Source organism: Dromaius novaehollandiae, chromosome 6 (assembly GCF_036370855.1).
Source record: "Dromaius novaehollandiae isolate bDroNov1 chromosome 6, bDroNov1.hap1, whole genome shotgun sequence".
NCBI lineage: Eukaryota > Metazoa > Chordata > Aves > Casuariiformes > Dromaiidae > Dromaius > Dromaius novaehollandiae.
The window spans coordinates 32,596,722-32,614,122 of NC_088103.1; the positions used below are offsets into that span (position 1 = coordinate 32,596,722).

The following is a 17,401-nucleotide window of genomic DNA, read 5'->3' on the forward strand; positions in this document are numbered from 1 at the left end:
TGCTTTAGGAACCTTTATTTTTAAAATGAGCATGTCAGCTGTACTTAACCCCCGCCTCAAGAGGACTAATGCAGATAACCTCCCCCATCCCATCCCAGCCAGGCTCTACCAGCCTGGCAAGACAAGAAACAGCTCCTCTGGACAGCAGGTATCTGCACACCATGGCCCCATGCACAGAGGCAAAGCCACAGCTGGGGCCTCTCCCCCCAAGGAGGCAGGAACAGGCAGCTAGTACTGCGGAGAGGCTGCAACCTAGATCTTCCCGCACGACTACTCTCAAGTTACACTGACTTTGCAAGCAGAGGCACAATATGAGCCAGAAAACCCTGACAAAGCCCCTTTGTGCACAAAGGGCAAAGGTAGGAGAGATGGGAACAGAGGGCCCGGGCGTCCTGCAGCACAATCTAAGCTTCCACAAAGGAAAGGGAGAGGCAGGGCCAGCCCCAAGCCTGCACAGGCTGCTGCCAGCTTCTCAGCTCAGAAGAGAGTTTGGGTACCGGCTGGGATAGAGAGATAAGGGAATTAGGCTGCTCTCTTCAGCTAAGTAGCCGTAATCAGTCACAGCTACAGGACTGATCCCAGAGGAATTGCAGCGAGACAGCGTGCGGTCTGCTGCAGCTGCCAGCACATGTGCTGGGACACCCAGCACCATGGAGCTGAACACAGCTCCACGACATTTAGCAACTAACCAAGCCCAGAACAGCAGGACAGAGTGACCCCACTGCAAAAAAACATGCCCAGTCTCTTACAGGCAGAGCTTGGAGGCATCACCCCACCCACTGAGCACGGAACTGGCAGGGAAGACTGTTTGTCTTTGCCCACCCCTCCACCACCACTCCTAAAGGATCAGGAAGTGAGAACTGAAGTTATAAAGGAGCCAAGCAAATCAAACACAAGGTGCTTTGGGCCAGGAGAAGTTCTCAGTCCTGCAGTGTGGCCAGTGCTTTCATCTGCAAATGCGCCAGCACTTGCTCCTCCACTGGGGCACACGTAATTGCACTTGTTGGGTGTAACCAGAAAGCCTGCCATGGCTACACATGAGAATTGCCACCCCGATCACCCCATGGACTGTTTGAGACGCTGCCACAAGAAGGGTCTCAAAAAGAGCAGGTTTCTGTACTCCCAGGCAGGGCAGGATTTCCTGGGGCGGATGTGGCTTTCCCCTCCTTGCGAACTCAAGAGTTGGGAGCTGGTTGTGCCTCCCCTCTTCACGCAGTGTCGCCCTGCGCCAGTGCCGAGGGAGAGGAAGTCCTTGGCACGGGTGGCTGAGGGGCATGATCGGCCGCTGCCTTTGGAGGGCTCCCGTGCTCTCGGGGTGGGGTGGGAGGGGGAAAAGTGGGGCTCTGCAGGGCGTCCGTGTACATCTCGTTCTGGATGCAGGGACGCTGCACAACCCTTTGCAGTAGCGGTTTGAGCAAGCCCACAGTCAGCTGGGCCCCCTCACTCGAAAAGGGCACTGGGTCCTCCTGGGAGACAGGCAGGTGCTGCAGGATGATGGTGAGGATGTCCGAGGCGGTCAGCTCAGCGGGGCACAGAGGCCACAGCCTGTCCAGATACGGGTCCAGCTCCCGGTGCTGGGCAAACTCTGCCAGCAACGTGATGAATATCTCCTTGTTGAGCAAGGGGCTGAGCTTGGAGAACTTCTCTGCAACCTCCACCACCCGCTGCCACCGCTTCAGGCAGATGAGAAGATGCACAGCTTGCAGCACAGCCTTAGGCCTCTTGCTGCAGAGCAGCAGTTCAAGCTCCATCTCATCAACCGCCTCGCTGCGCTGGTTCTTCTGTGCCAGGACTCCCAGTGCTCTCTTGTACAGTGGCACACGGCCCTCTGGGCCCTCCTTGCTGCTGTACGCCCAAGAGACGCTAACATACTGCTGGGTCAGCTCCACAAAACTGGGCAGCCACTTGGGTTTGAACCTCAGGAAGGAGGTGCAGATGAGCTCAAAGAGCGGGACCACCCCATTCAGACCCAGCTCTTCCTGCTGCGGCCCTCCCAGGACCTTCTTCCACACCTCCGGGGTGGCCCTGGCTACCAAGTGGCCGTCCCCATTCTGCTGCAACTGCAGGCAGCCCCTCGTGGCCTTCCAGGCAGCCTTGGGGAAGGAGGTGAAGACAGAGTTCAGGTAGGCCAAGTTATCCTTGTCGATGTCGGAGTGGAGAACCCGGCTGACCTCCTGCTCCACCAGCTCCTCACAATAGCTTTCCACCTCACTCTCTGGGGCGCCCACCACACAGGTCTTGAGGAGCTCCAGGCTCAGGTAGCTCTGCAGCTCCAGGCTCATTGTGCTCAACAGCTTGGCATAAGTGTCTTGGAGGCCTCGGGCTGGCTTCTCCTTCTGACGGAGGCTGTGCTGCAGGATGGCGGCAAGGGCCACGGGAGCCTGGAATGTGCCACCTTTCTTCAGCTTCTCCACTGTCAGCTTGGAGCTGCTGAGGCTCCTCCTCTGGTAGTATCTGCAGGCCTCCTCAAACACCATCTCCACCAGGCATGGTTCAGGCCTGCTGCTGTCCTCAGGGACGGAGAAGCTGAAGCTGTAGATGCCAGTTTGAGTGAGGAGCTGGATGCTGTCCTCCTCCCCTGGGGACTCCAGGAAATGCACTTTTTTCATGCTAAGGATTTTCTTTTCTATGAGCCTTCCACTGTTCTGGTCAATGAGGTACAGGACCCCAGACAGCACGCAGGCCAGCATGTTACCAAAGGTCTTCAGCTGGACAAGATCTCCTTGGGCCAGGGGGCCTCCCTCTAGGTCAAAGACGTGCCTTTGTGTCCCGTCTGGCTCTACCACGTTCACGGTGCCCTGTGTGCTCACCAGCAGCAGCCCCCCACGGTTGGACAGGGCAGAGGTGTGAATGTCCAGAGGTGCCAGGGTTGAGAGAAGACCCACAAAGCCAAGTAGGAGCTTCCTGAAGTCTGATTCACTGCTGGAGCGCAGCACCTTGCTGACGATGAAGCCTGCAAAGGGGGCTGTGATGGTGATCTTTGCCTCCTCGGCGTGCCAGATGAGCAGGAATTTGGAGATGGTAGCAAAGCTGGTAGAGGCAGGCACCAGGAAGACGTGCTGGGGGGAAGCCAGGAGCTGGTACTCAGGGCTGTTGTGCAGGACTATCCTCACAGTGCCCAAGCTCACGCTTTGCTCCCCCACCTCCAGAGCCCGGGTGCAGATGCAGAACCTGAAGGCGCACTTGCTCACATCTGAGTGGGCACCCAGGGGAGGCCTCTCCTCACACCACACCAGGCTGGCCCCCTGGCTGCACACGGAGACGATCCGCGCTCGGGCACCCTGGCACAGCTCTAGCGTCTGCAACAGCTGCCAGCCCACAGCCACCACGAAGTGCCACACCTCAGTCCGGCCACTCTCCCACACGATGGCCAGCGCCCAGGAGCCCAAGGCCGCGGCGGTCTGCAGGAAGAGCAGCCCCACGAGGGCTGGCTGGGGTGGCTGCCAGCTCCTCTCCAGGTCGGCTCCGCAGGAACCCTGGCGCTGGAAGGCCACCACCCGTGGCAGGGGGGGCGGCCGGCTCTTCTGCAGCACCAGGAGGTGCTGCCCGTCGGGACTGGGGTGGATGTGGCTGAGCACCTCTCCCTGGTCCAGCAGCTCCTGCAGCCCATGTCCTCGGCTGAAGTCACTGAAGTCGGAGACCTGCCGCAGCATCCCAGCTCGCTTCATCGTGGGGCGCCCGACCTGGTCACCAAAGGCATGCAGCAGGGCAAGGAGGACCCACCTATCCTCCCATCTTCTCTGGAAGCCCTGCAGACTCACCAGTCCCTGGCAACCCTCCTGTCCCCCCACTTCTCTGGAAGCCCTGGAGACTCACCAGTCCCTGGCAACCCTCCTGTCCCCCCACTTCTCTGGAAGCCCTGGAGACCCACCGGTCCCTGGGGACCCTCCTGTCCCCCCTCCTTCTCTGGAAGCCCTGGAGACCCACTGGTCCCTGGCGACCCTCCTGTCCCCCCTCCTTCTCTGGAAGCCCTGGAGACCCACCGGTCCCTGGCAACCCTCCTGTCCCCCCTCCTTCTCTGGAAGCCCTGGAGACCCACTGGTCCCTGGCGACCCTCCTGTCCCCCCCCCCTTCTCTGGAAGCCCTGAAGACCCACCGGTCCCTGGCGACCCTCCTGTCCCCCCCCCCCCTTCTCTGGAAGCCCTGGAGACCCACCGGTCCCTGGCGACCCTCCTGTCCACCTCCCCTTCTCTGGAAGCCCTGGAGACCCACCGGTCCCTGGCGACCCTCCTGTCCCCCCCCCTTCTCTGGAAGCCCTGGAGACCCACCGGTCCCTGGCGACCCTCCTGTCCACCTCCCCTTCTCTGGAAGCCCTGGAGACCCACCGGTCCCTGGCGACCCTCCTGTCCCCCCCCCTTCTCTGGAAGCCCTGGAGACCCACCGGTCCCTGGCGACCCTCCTGTCCACCTCCCCTTCTCTGGAAGCCCTGGAGACCCACCGGTCCCTGGCAACCCTTCTGTCCCCCCCTTCTCTGGAAGCCCTGGAGACCCACCGGTCCCTGGGGCCCCCCTACTCTCCCCTATTCCTCCCGCCCCCCCCCCCTCCCGCGGGCTCTACCTGCCGCGGCGGCTCCCTGCCGGGGAAGGGGCGCCCGTCCCGTCCCCCGGGGCCGGCGGCGGCTCGGCGCTGCGCAATCACGAGGAGGCGGCGACGGCCTTCCGGGCCGGGCCGCGCCGCGCCTCCTCTACTTCCGTGCCGCCGCCAGCGCCGCGCTCGCTCGCCGCAGCGGCGACCGGGCCCCGCGGCCCCAGGGCCGCGCTCCAGGGGGACATTTCCTCGCGGGGGCGGCAGCCCGCGCCGGAGGCGAGCGGACGGGGCCGGGACCGGGGCCGTCCCGTCCCCGCCCCGCGCTCCCCCCCCACCCGCTCCTTCTCCTCACGCGGGCCCGAGGCCTCCGCCGCCGGCCGCGGCTCGGTGTCGGGCTCCGCCGCGGGGCGCCGCGCTCGGGGGAAGCGGCAGCGGGACCCCGTGAGCAGAGCGCCGCCGCCGCCGCCACCCCCCTCGGTGCGTGGCCGGCGCTAGGACCGCGCGGCGCCACCGCCCTCGCGGCGCATGCGCAGCGCCTGCGCGGTGCGAAGGGGAAGGGCTCGCCCGCAGGTAAGTGCTGGGGGACCGTGGAGGGGGGGGGGGGAGGGTCGCCGATACCCCCCCCGGGTTGGGCCAGGCCACGCCCCCAACGGCCCCTCCTTAACGGCCGCGCGTTAACAGCCGCGCGGGGTGCTGCCGCCCTGCTGCTGCCAGAGCCCTGCCCTGGGTGGGCGGTTCCGGCTGCGGGGGCTGCTCCGTGGTGGGGGGCCCTCCGCAGGGTGGGCCGGTGCCCGCGACGAGGAGCTCCTCCGGGTCCCCGGCCCCGAGCGCCGCGGTGCCTCCTGGCTTGCCCGCCCCTTGCTGCTCTGGGCAGCCTGGCAGGGGCGGGGGTGCTTCGGGCAGGCCCTGCTCTCGCCGGCAGCCTGCTGCCCACTGCTTGGGCCGGCGGTGCTAGGTGGCAGCAGGTCGGGGTGCGGGGCAGCCTTGCTGGGGGGCTCTCGGTGGGGGCAGCCCTCGTTTGCCATAACGTCTTCTGCCTCCCCGGCGGAGCGTGCTGTGTCAGGGGCTCTCCTCGCCTTCCCCGAGCGGGGCCTTGCCCTTTCCTTGAAACTTTCCTCGTGCAGTAGTTGTTTTACAGTAGCGAGCTGCCTGAGGAGTTGTCAGTCCTTCCTGTGACTGCCTGCTGTGCTGCCGCTGTGAGTAATGCCACTGCTTGGCTGTGTTCTCTAAGCCACTCTGGGTGTAGTTTAGTTTGTGTGGGTTTGTTTAGAAAGGCCTTCCAGCAGGCTGTAGTTGCTTAACCCTTTGGCTTTGCTGATAGAGCTGCTATTGGGCCACAGTGGCAACTGGTTGCTGAAATGGCTTGGGTTAAAGGTCTCTCCTTTTAGAAAATTAGTGAGCAGGTGTTATTTTTATTACTGATTGTTGTTACCTAGTTTACATTGTGGTCCTACAAACAGTTGTATAGGCAAAATGGGGCAGTAAACACTGGCACCAGAGTGGTAATTTATTATGCTTATTATGTTAAAGGCAGAAGCAGCTTGCTATATAAGTCAGCCTCAGTCAAAACCCTGTTGTGTATGTCACTGTAAGAAATTTTTCTCTTGCCCAGAGATTTTATAGGTGAGTGAAATACAAAAAGCAGTAAGATAATTCAGACTGTTCTGATATGTGGTGGTTACAGTACACCAGCTCTTTCAGCTGTTGTGGGAAGTATGACAAAAAGATTTTTAAGAGGGATTTCAGGAGCAAAAAGGACAGCAGGTTGGTTTTCTGGTAATTACAGCACAACCCTCCCTCTGTGCCACATTAGGCATCTTCTTCTGTGTGCAAAGAGACCTTGCAGGCATGATACATGCTAGTCAATAACTGTTTCATATTTTTAAGTTGCGTGCCCAAATAATACGGTGAGGATTTAACAAGCAACTAAGCTAAGCATGAGTTACCACCCCCAGTAAGACACTGGGTAGCCATGCAGGCATCCTTCAGGAGGCGAAGGGTCAGATTCTGCTGCTCCCTGGAATGGCTCAATGCTGATGAGTTAGTATCTTCTGACTCCTTTTTTCCTTCAGGATTTTATACTTTTCCATTTTTTTTCTTCTTGAGTGCCTGTGCTACTAATGATCCATGTCACAAAAAACCCCCAAAAAACGCAACTCTTAATTCTCTGCAGTTTTGCCTTTCTTATTTTGCATGGCTCTACTCTGCAGAAATTCTTAGAACTTAGCAGTTTCCTCAGAAGTCAGAGCCAAGGTCCTGCAGCTGTGCTGTATCTAACCTAGGCCTTGGACCCTGGAACAGAGCCAGCTGAAGCCCTAGGAGAAGGAGGGGGGGGGTTACAGGGAGAGTACTTTCCTTCAGAAGGAAGACATCTGAAAAGATTTTAGTGGCATTAGCACTTAGGTGTGGAATATTTCATGGTGAATTACGTGGGTTGGGTTCTGAAGAGTTTGAAAAGTGAAAACCCGAAGAGGCTTTCCGACATGAGAGCTGGGCAGTGTAGCCAGGGATGCAAAAAGGAGGTGTGATGAAATGAAAAAACTGAGCTGGAAAAGTGATCTGAACAGATGGGGGTGGAAGCATGTGACACTTGTCTAGATGGACTTGACAGGAAGACGCTTAAGTAGTTGATGGTGTGAAGTTGATGGATTGAGTGCTATTTTAACTGGTCAGATAGAAATGAAAGGCAGTTAGGGTGAAGTGTTGAAAACGTAACTTGTATGTTTTTCTTTTATATCATTGCAAAAGCAGGTGTAGTAGGAGGCAGTTTACTGCTGTATCTGTGCGAGGAAGCTTCTTTTCCTGTTTTTCAAGGGAGAAAAATAGGTCAGTGGTGGTGTAACTAGATTGTACAAGGTATAAGCACATATACTTCTACTGCTCTGTGCAGGATGGAAGGACTTGCTGGTAAAAATACATGTACTGAGACTGCTAGAGATGTTGCTTGGTACTATGGAGAAAGAAGTAGGATGCATGAGGGTTTTGTCATCAATACATCCTCAGAATTAATTTGTTGTTGTATAAAGGCACTTGGAAATCCTGCCAGGTTGGCCTGAGGCTTGCATGCCCTTGGTGTTAACCATTCCCCTTGCTGGTGGGCTGTGCACCTTACAGTTGTGCAAGAAGATACAGTTTGAGCAGTTTTCATTCCAATGGACAGTATAGAAGGAAGGTTGTAAAGAATGAATAAAATCTAAAAGTAGCATAACTCTGTTTCAACTGTTACATGTCTGAATAGATCAGAGCTTATCGTAATCTTAATGTTATGCACTGGCTGGATGTAATGTGTGAGAACAGCACACAGAGTTAGTGATGAAAGAAAACTTGTGAATGGTATGTTAGAGAGCAAGGGCGGCCTTGCTGTGCCAAGTGCCAGGAACTATGTTTAAAAGTGCTGTTGTCAACAGGAGGGGCTGAGGGTTCAGGAAGGTAAGATTTGGTAGACTATAAGCTGCAAAAGGGCTTGTAGCAGGAATGTAAGGGTAGGAATTTGGTCGTGATGCTCTCTAAAGCCTTGACAAAATCTGGCCCTTTGCTGCTGTCCTCTGTCTTCACTGCTGTTCTGCTAGGCCGCTGTTAGGTGGTCCCTGGGGGATTTAACACTGGAGCTTGAACTGGTTCAAGGCACTGTCTGTGCATTGAGATTCCTGAGCTCATGTGCAGGATGCAGATTGTCCATCACTTCCTGTGATGGACGAGTGCTGGAAGCTGATTTAACTGCACGGATCTGGTACTGACTCTGCAGATTCACCACATGGATTAAGTGGAAGTTTTTCCTAGAACTAAAGAGATGTGTGACTATTTGGATTACAGTTCAGCATTGTAGAAGCCATAGGTTAACTTTAAGCAGAGGTTTGTTCCCCTCCTCCCTCACAATTTAGATGATTTATGAACAACTTTCCTTTAAACTTAAAGGATAAAGGTGAAGCCATCTTGGTAGAAATCAATGTCTCTGAGGTTGTAGCTTGAATTTCTAAACTGTCATAAATGATTTCTGCCACCAAAACAGCAGTCCTGTCCTTTTCCTTCCTTCTGCAAGTCTGCAGAGGAGTCCAGGGTTATTCTGCTGCAACCTGTGATACAATTCCCTTAGCACTGAATCTCTCAGCCTAGCTTGTACTCTGTGGCTGAATCAGAATTTCTGCCTGCAAGCTTGTGCTTGCTCAGTCCTTTTGTGTTCAAAGGTTTTTAATCTTTCTTTTCTAGCTTCTCTCTTGTAACCTTTGTCTTGTGGCTCGGGAAGAAACTCCTTTCTACCCTCTCCTGTTGAGGAGGAAAAATGGTTTTCAGCCCCGTTGCCTCCTTACTATTAGTCAAATGTCAGTCCTAAAAATTAAGTATTTTCCACTGGTCTGTTGGGTAGTGTCAGGGGTTGTATTACTCCAATTTGATAGAGGTTTATGTGATGTAGCTATCGGTAAATTAACGTCTGTGTAATAACATCATAACATCCGAGTTGCATGTTGTGCAGACCAGATCTTCGAAGGAACAACTGTAATTGAAAGTTGTGGAGAAGGGATGGTGATGGTAGAGATATAAGTCTTCAGGAAAACAGCAGACATGAGGCTTGTATCTGGAAAATTGCAAAGTAACTTGAAAGGTAAAGTGTCCTCCCCCCAGGTCCCTGGGTACCTGCAATTGGTGGCTGGGAAACATTTACTAGCCTTGAAATTGTTTAAACAAGTAAGTCCAGTCTTGTCAGCAATGGTGAGTCAAGAGAGACTGGATTCTAAAAGCACAAGTATTTCTGTTCTTACTCAGAGTCTTTATCAATGTTGACTGAGGTCCAGGACTTGTTTAATGGCATTGGCAGATTAATGTATATCACGTAATCTGCACTACCTTTTTCAGATATGGAATAAATGATTTGTCAAGTAAATAAATACACGAAAATACCATCTTATTCCATCTATTTCTTTTCTCTTTATTTAGCCAAGCATTAGTAGCAGTATAGTTTTTGAGGGGTCCACACAGAAAAAAGTATATGTATATTTATGTTTCCCTGTATATAGGGGTTGTGTATATGCATCTGTAAACTTGAAAGCATTCAGGTCTGTTAGCCTGGGAAATTAAATGCAGAAATGGTGCTTAACTTGGCAGGCTGCATGCATGCAAGAAATAAATTTAAGATTTTGGATCCTCATGTTGCTATAGGTTAGATATGCATTAATGTTAGTGTCCTTTACAATAATATTCTCACCATCATGAGAAGACCTACACAATAAGTCTGTAAGGGAGCTGAGTGACAGTGTGGACAAGCCACAGTTCTGAATGTGCGTGAGTGTGTGAGTAAACCTCAGTTTCAGAATGCCTCTTTTGTTGTTTCTGTGGATATTACAACCCAAAGTTAATAGGGTTGTGTTCATCTGAATGTCACATGTTTGGTTTGAATCTCTGCTGTGACTTTTGGAATGAAATGGAGGGGAATTGGATGGTTTGATATGCTCACCCCTTTGCTCCTGACTGGATCAGCTGATCCTGGGATTGATGATGGATAAAGCAGGAGTTCTGCCTGAACTCCTGCCTGCCATGGCTTTTATCTTCCTGCCTTTGAGCTGTCAAGAGCCGTGCTCTGTCCAGGTTTCTTTTAGTCCCAGATGAAGCATCGTGGATGTTCTGCAGCACAGCAAAGTACTTGCTGTTCTAAAAATTCACATGCGTGCTCTTCTCTTAGCCCTGGGGGACGGTTCTCCTATGCAGTCAGTGACTATGGCAGGATTCATTTAGCAGCATGTGTTAATGGAGCTGACCTATTGACAGAATAAATTATCCATTTGAACCTGAAATGTGGAAAATGTGCTGAAGCTTTTTAACTGTGATGCATTTTAAAGTATAATTGTTAACTATAGTCTGTCTCATTGTTTTCATAAAATGTCATAAATGCCTGATAACTTGATACCCCTACAACTTCTATAAATATTTTGTGCATTTAGCTCCTGTTTTCTGCAACTGCCTAAGAGGTCCCTGTTAGCAAAAGGCAGTTTTCTGCTTCTGTCTTCATGACATCTGGACAATGTAATTGCATAAAGTGAAAAGAAAAAGCCATTTGTACAGGCCTCATCATCACAGGTCATGAAACCAGCGCAGCCTAATAAAGTATTGGCATGAAAGAAGACTTTTACTTTTCTCCCCTTGTTCCTCCATATGCTCATTTGCAGAACAGCAAATTATAAACAAGAACGTTATTTAATCATTGCCTCTAGCAGTCGTCTTTGTATGTGCTTTGTGCAGCTCAGGTTGAGAGAATGTGAATCCAATTCCCAGTTTGACAGAGATGAGAATTTTCGCATGATCATGTAGTCCCTCTGATGCTTGCTCAGCATCAAGTGTTTTTCTTGTGGGATTTAGACTTTTTCTGTCTTTCTATAAGTGGAGGAAAAATATTAAAACATATTGTAATCTCAGTTCAAGGTCTAGGCAGAGTGTATCGATCCCTTCTGGTACATACACAAACTTGATGCGAGAACACTGACCTAGAAGCCCTGCAAGTTAGTTTTAGTTTTGACACTGGGATTCATTAGCAGTAATCCAATTAGAAGCACACTGATGGATTTGTTTGTATGCTGGGGCTGGGTGCTGCTTTAGGTTCAGAAACTTACAATTCTGGTTGCAAAATGGTTTTGTACAGTCTTGGGCAAATTTTTGTCTTGCTGGGCTAAAAGTGACATCATTCTTGATTTGGTTTTTAATAGATTTCTCTCTGTTTCCAATTAAATTTCTAATTAATGTCTTATTTCCCGTGACAGTTTAAAAATAACATGAAGTCTGTAAGAGGGAAGCTATCAAGATGATTGAATAATGTATTCTCTTTTGTGTGTTAGACTGAAACCTTTTCTCCATGTTAACTGGAAATACAGACCTAGTAGGCTACAGAAATACTTATTTATGTAAGGTTGCAGTGCAGTAGTTCCTAAGCTTTCTTCTGACAGTGTTTCTTGGGACTGTTTGTGTCTGCTGTGGTGGAAATATAAACCAACCCTTTCCCACCCAGCTGGGCACACTCCCTTCCTAGCTGGAAGAGAGGACACCTCTTCTCCTTTCTATAAATCGCAGCCTTTCAGGTGTGAGATCTGCTGTTCTCTATCCCACCCTTTGCCTTCCCATCCAGATTGCTCTTGCCCTTCACAGCACGGATAGAGCCTTTTGCAGCAGCATGAATTCTCCAGCCCCAAAGCCACGTGAATTGAGATTTATGGCTCAAGTGATGGATGTTTGAATAACCTGTGGCAGGCTCTGGGGGGCCTGGGAATCCTAGCTGGATGCACAGTTGTAGTCTAAGGCAATCACAACCTGTCTGCAATGAAAGAAATACAGGAGAGATGTGGCACTGGCATTCACTAGTCATTGGGACCTGCTCTTTGAGGGGAAGCTGGATCTGAATGTGCTCTGGTTGTGGAAGAGGTTCAGGCAGTCTGTGATGAAGGGTGAATCCGAAGCTGTTTCCATGGCTGCTGACTCAGAAAGCTCTGGGGTCTTAGAGGCAGAGTGCAGTGTACTTACCTCTCCATGCATAATTTAGCATGGCTGAGTGTAGCTGCCACGAGTGCCTGCCCTTGTTTTTCTGGAGCATGACTTAAGTCAGCCCTCTGCCTGAGATGTGCTGCTGCTGTGTATGTAATTACCTTTGGAGTTATGGGAGAAAGGCTGGGTTGCTTAGGAATATGAGCCTGGTCCGGGGATGTGAGAGGGGATGACATTCCCTTTCTGCTAGGCAGCTGTGATAGTGCTGCAGCAACAGAGCGGGTTAGAGCACTGCTAAAGCTGTGGTGCTTGCCAGAGAATTCTGTGATTGGAGATAAATTCCTATTTACAAGGTCAGACTGGTGATGTGTGCTGCAGCACTGGGTTGAGAGTATGTTGAAAGTTATGCGTTCTGACTCTCAGCCCTGCAGTGGCTTGACTGTAGCAGTGTTCAGGACTAAAGCTATGGCTGTTGCTTTTTGTTTTGTTAACAACTCTTTTTATAGTATCAATACTTTTTAGCTTTTTTTTAATAGGATAAACAGTGTGTAAGGCACGAATTACTTAATTATAGTAAACCCTGTTTGTTTTTCTAGAAAACTTTCTTTGCTGTGAAATGGATCAGGGAACTGATCTGATTTAAAAAAAAAAAAATATATCCTGCAAACTGTCTTCCCTGTGTTCTTCCACCCTCCCCCCAGAACTAAGCCACACATGATGTTTTTGAAGCTGGGGCACTTCTCTGGCTTGATTTGCAGAGCAGCTAGCACAGCTGAGGGACGTCAAGGTGCAGAGGTAGGGATGAGTAAGGGTGCCCGGAGTGCTTTAGGGAAGCTTTGCAGCCGAATACTTCCTGCTGTTGGACATGGCCTTGGAGTGCAGAGGCAGAATTTGAAGTGCATTGGTAGGCAGCAAATAAAACAGACTTTTTTCAAACAGTTTCAAGAGCTCTTTGTCACAGGATTTCCCTGAGACTTGACCAGCATCAAAAAGGACTGGGTATCCATTAGATAACAAGCATCACAGTTCATACAGTGAGATTAAAAATACATATTTTTTTGATGTAAACTGTCTTGCTCTGAGTTATTGGCTTCTGGCAGAGTAGAAGTAAGAAGAAAATTTATCTGTAAGCAGCTTATTCCATATCTGCCTGTGGTGTGACTTCTGCATCTTTCTTTGAAATAGGATATAGGACTCTGGATGGGACCTTTGGTCTGATTTCTTATCTGGTACAGTTATTAAAGGCCCTGCTTCCAAGCTGTGAGAGACTTATTAGTATCTCAGTGTAATGAAGAACTCTCATGGTTGTGACATGCCAGATATGCATTCAAGAAAAGTTTAAGTTTTCTTAGGGGTTTTTGTTTGTTCTTACCTTTAGGGTATCCAGCATGGCCCAAACAGAGAAGAAAGGTGGGCTGCTCCGGAAATCTTCAGCCTCTAAGAAGCCACTGAAAGAGAAAGTTGTGCTGATGTATGATGAGATTTTCATGGTAAGGACTTGAGTGCCTCTTGTTTTGCAAGTGCTGTGTTAAGTTTTCATGTTTTAATTTGTGCTGAAGGCTCTGCATGGTAGATTCTTCTTGCAAGGTAAGGATCACACAGTGCAGGCATCTACTTCAGGCTCTCCTACTATCATGCTGAGCTCTGTACTTCTCTCTCTTCCTTATTTTCACTGTGTCCTGTTGTCTGCCAGGACTGTTTCTGATCTAAAGGAGGCCATGGCTTTGAAGTTAGTAATGGGGTGGGAGGCAGAAGACCGATGCAGTAAAAGGAGAAAAGGGTCCTGGGGTGTTGAGAGCTGTTTTGACACTGTCGTTTAATTTAGGGAGGAAGACTGTTTCTTGAAAAAACAACACAGAAAATATACAGAGGCATCCCAGTTGAGAGCTGCTTCTATTTGTTATTCTACTTTTGGGAATCTGTGTCGATAATACTCTGTAGTGTAAGACCACTTGTGTCATCCAGAGAAATGATTCTGATTCTGAGCTACTTGTGATAATGATTTTGTTTAGTTTTTGTCTGAATGGTTTCTTTTGTTTCTCCCTCATGGCCATTCCTTTCTCTTTTAGACAGAAGACCCCAGTAAATGCAACCCCAGGTTTTGGGAAGAGCTGTTTCTCATGAAGGTAATGCAAAAATTGAATATCCTCTGGTTTGTTGCTGCTGTTTTGCCTATGACGTGGCAGACTGTCAGTGCAAGGACTTGCTTTTCTAAGCTGTCAGCAGTTGTGTAATGTGCATAAACTGCTTCTTAACCTGACAGGTCAACTTGGAATATCTAGAAGGCAAGCTAGAGGCCCTGGATGGGGAAGAGTTAATGAAGATAAAAGATAACATCAACTGCTTGTTCCAGCACTGCATCCAAGCACTGGGTGAGGAGCACCCAATCAGAGTGGTCAATGCACTACAGGTACTAGACTTGTGAGACAGGGAATACTCTCTTCTGCTTCTGATGAGGCAATATGTTTGCTGATGGTATCAAACATCTTGTACTTATTTCTTTAGCTGGGATGAGAAGTGGTGTCTGCTGAGTAGCTGTTACTTATTTTGTGTGGAGGTTAAAGTACAGTCTGTTCAGTCTTTGAGAAACGGTAGCTTGTTTCAAAATTTAGGAGGACGTGGTGTTGCAGGATGAAGTGGATGGGAATGGAGGAACAAGATGGGCTTGTTCACCTTACAGGCTATCAGTTTTGGGACTCAGGATTACTCTGTATAGCTTTGTTTACCTTCTGCTTTCTCTTATTTTCCCCCCTTTAGCCTCTTTTTGAATTGCCTTGTTGAAAAATGAAATATAATTCTGGGGAAGTTAGTATGAAATTTATACAGGACTGTCCCTACTGGACAGCTTCCTAATTGGAAGCTGTGAAGAATTGTCACCTAGATTTAGAAGCCCTTTTCCTGCAGGTTGTTCCTTGCCAAAGGTATGCTGTCCTGTGTCTTGCACAGGAGACTGTCCTCTTCAATCTTGATACTTGATGCTACCACTTCCCAAGCTGATTCTTGCAGTTTGGCGAATGCATGTGTCACAGCTTCTGTCAGCTGTAGGAATACAACATATGGGTTTCAGATGAGGGAAGTCATCTGTAGGAGGCATTAGACCAGCAGCTAGCTGTGAAAAGCTGTTGTGAAATGGAATATTTACACCTGTGATGACATGCAAGCTAGCTCGTTTTTTCTTTTCTTGAATTATTTTTAAAGGATGCTATTAATATTAAACATTGTAGTTATAGCTACATAGACAGTCCAGCCCAGCAATGAATTCCTAAGCTTGAATTCAGACTCTCTGCAAAAATTGGGCCAGGGCTTCAGTCCAGAATCCTGCTGTGTGAATGTAAAGAGAAACCAGGTCACGTCCTGAACGTGGGTTGGGAAGGGGTTCTCTTAATCACACTGTGCTCATTGTGAACGGTGATCCTGAAGCCAAAACATAGGTAAACACTTCCCTCCACCCCGACCCCTGAGAAAGACCATACCAAGTGAACGTTTCTTTAGCCTCATATCCTATCTCTGACAGTAACGAAAACAAGGATGCCTATCTTGCCCCTTTGCTTCTGTTACAGTTCTAGAGGTCTGCTCGTTCTTTGTGGTCTGCCAGTCTTTGGCTTTACATCTTCTGCAACTAATTTTTTTTCTCATAGATCAATTCAAGCTGGGATCTTAAACTGCAAAGGTTATACTCCTCCCCATTCCCCTCTTTATAGACCTGAAAGGTGTCTGATGACAAAAGTCACCACAGCCATTTCTTCTGTTGGGGCAGATGAGACATCTGCTGTCCATAAATTTTCCAGAGTATTTGCTGGAAGCATTGTGTGCTCTGATACCTATATGTTGCCAGCGATCTCCAAGAATTCAGTGTGAACCATAATCCAATGGATACACCAAGAAATACAAAGGAGGTTAGGTTTAGTGTAAAGGTCCTCAAAATCCCTAAAGTGGTTAGAAAACTTAAGCTGCTTAATAGCCTCAAAGTCATTTTTCTTGTTTCTTGGCAGAGATGCAGTTCATCGGTCAGGCTTAGTATTGCCTGGTGGTAACCAAAGAATGTGTACTATCTCTAGGAAAAGCATCTGCTGTGTAGACGGGCATAGTGTGAGAAGTTATGTTATATGGATATGTCTTTGGCATGTTTAGAATCAGAAATTAATCTGGAAAGCTCTAACGTATGTCCATCCATGTAGACATGGCTAATATTGGACACTGCTTCTGTCTTGTAGTTTTCTGATCAATATTTTTGGCCTTAAAGCCACAATTGAGTATTTTCCAGAGGTCTGTTCTTGCCTGTTGATGTATGAAGAGAATAAATAGTACAAACTTGGTCTGTACAGAAGAAGCCATGAGATTGCCTTTCTTCAAAGTGCTGTGAAATGAAGGGGTGAATAAACAGGAAAAATAGGGATAAATATATTTTTTTCTCTAATCTTTGAGTCCTCAGCATCCAAGATACTCCTTAGAAACAGTAGGGATGGAAGAGTTGAGACAAATGTATGACTTCTAAGCTGGTGGTATTTATTCAAGTACCTGCATTTTGCCAGTCCTCTGAGGGTATTTTAGGGCAGGTTTTGCCATTGAGTTGTAAGTGTGGCTCTGCATCTTACACTCTGATTTTTTTTTTTTCCCTCTTTGCAGACTTTGTGTGCATTGATTCGGGGTGTCCATCAGAAGAACAAATCCACCTCTGGGTTTGACATAATCAACATGCTTGTGGGTTTTGATAAGGCAGAGCTATGTATGAAGGTGAGGCCTTGGGAATGTAAAGAAACACTCTGCTGCACACCAGCCATACTGCAGGGGCAGTTGTTTGTAGGCAGCTGTGTCTACTGAGATGTGCCTGTTTGGGGAAATATTTGTGTCAGTTATTAAATGTAGCTGTCCTGAAGTCTTTTACCTGCTAGTGGAACAAAGAAGGATGGTTTGGATCCCCATGTTTGTTAATATAACAACAGAGTGTTTTCTTTCTTTTCCTTTCATTTTGTGTGTGGTGTAGATTCGTTATGGTTAAGAAATCTTAAGGCAAGAAGAGACTGTCACAGGCCATTAGTCCCTACTGTTGAGCCTCATAGCTTGCATTTAATTTTTAGCTGATAGTCATAACCTTTGTGCTGTGATTTCCATCAGCATGTATTACTGTTGTAAACTTATTTGGTGCTCATCAGGTGCTGAGTTTTGGGGAAAAGAAAAAGAAACTGGGGGTAAAGCTGAATTCCTGTTTTATCTTTCATCTCTCTCCAAAAAGAAGAAGAAACTTATTTTGGAAAAAATACTAAATATTTACTTAGCTATTAGAAGTATACTTTGAGAATTCATGTGTTATCTGTCATTTAGTTAGTAATTTGGAAAACAATTATTTTTGAATATTTATCAAATGGATATACAGTATTTATTCTGAATAATAACCAATATATGTACTATTAAA

General features: G+C 49.0%; 2 protein-coding genes across 4 annotated transcripts in view; one reads left to right on the top strand and one right to left on the bottom strand.

The window, feature by feature from the left end:
* Positions 1-4,847, bottom strand: HPS6 (HPS6 biogenesis of lysosomal organelles complex 2 subunit 3). Its single transcript, XM_064514128.1, has 2 exons — positions 4,558-4,847; positions 1-3,683 (listed from the first exon to the last, which is right to left on the bottom strand). Exon 2 carries the CDS (start codon positions 3,666-3,668, stop codon positions 1,209-1,211), a length of 2,460 nt encoding a protein of 819 aa, XP_064370198.1. The 5' UTR covers positions 3,669-3,683; positions 4,558-4,847; the 3' UTR covers positions 1-1,208.
* A 118-nt stretch (positions 4,848-4,965) lies between these two features.
* Positions 4,966-17,401, top strand: part of ARMH3 (armadillo like helical domain containing 3) — a 134,075-nt gene continuing 121,639 nt past the window's right edge. For 2 of the 3 annotated variants that reach the window (XR_010389741.1, XM_064514129.1), the window contains exons 1-5: positions 4,966-5,097; positions 13,367-13,478; positions 14,058-14,114; positions 14,252-14,398; positions 16,615-16,722. Coding sequence is in view for 2 of the 3 variants with exons in the window: in XM_064514129.1 (XP_064370199.1) it covers positions 13,377-13,478; positions 14,058-14,114; positions 14,252-14,398; positions 16,615-16,722 (414 nt within the window). In the remaining variant the exon portion in view is untranslated. Of the gene's footprint in view, positions 5,098-5,598; positions 5,724-13,366; positions 13,479-14,057; positions 14,115-14,251; positions 14,399-16,614; positions 16,723-17,401 lie in introns of those variants that run through there. The other variant, XM_026102905.2, reaches the window with a different exon arrangement.

What these genes read in the sequence shown, in the direction of transcription:
- HPS6 (XM_064514128.1), bottom strand. Translation starts at nt 3,668, where the DNA reads ATGAAGCGAGCTGGGATGCTGCGGCAGGTCTCCGACTTCAGTGACTTC.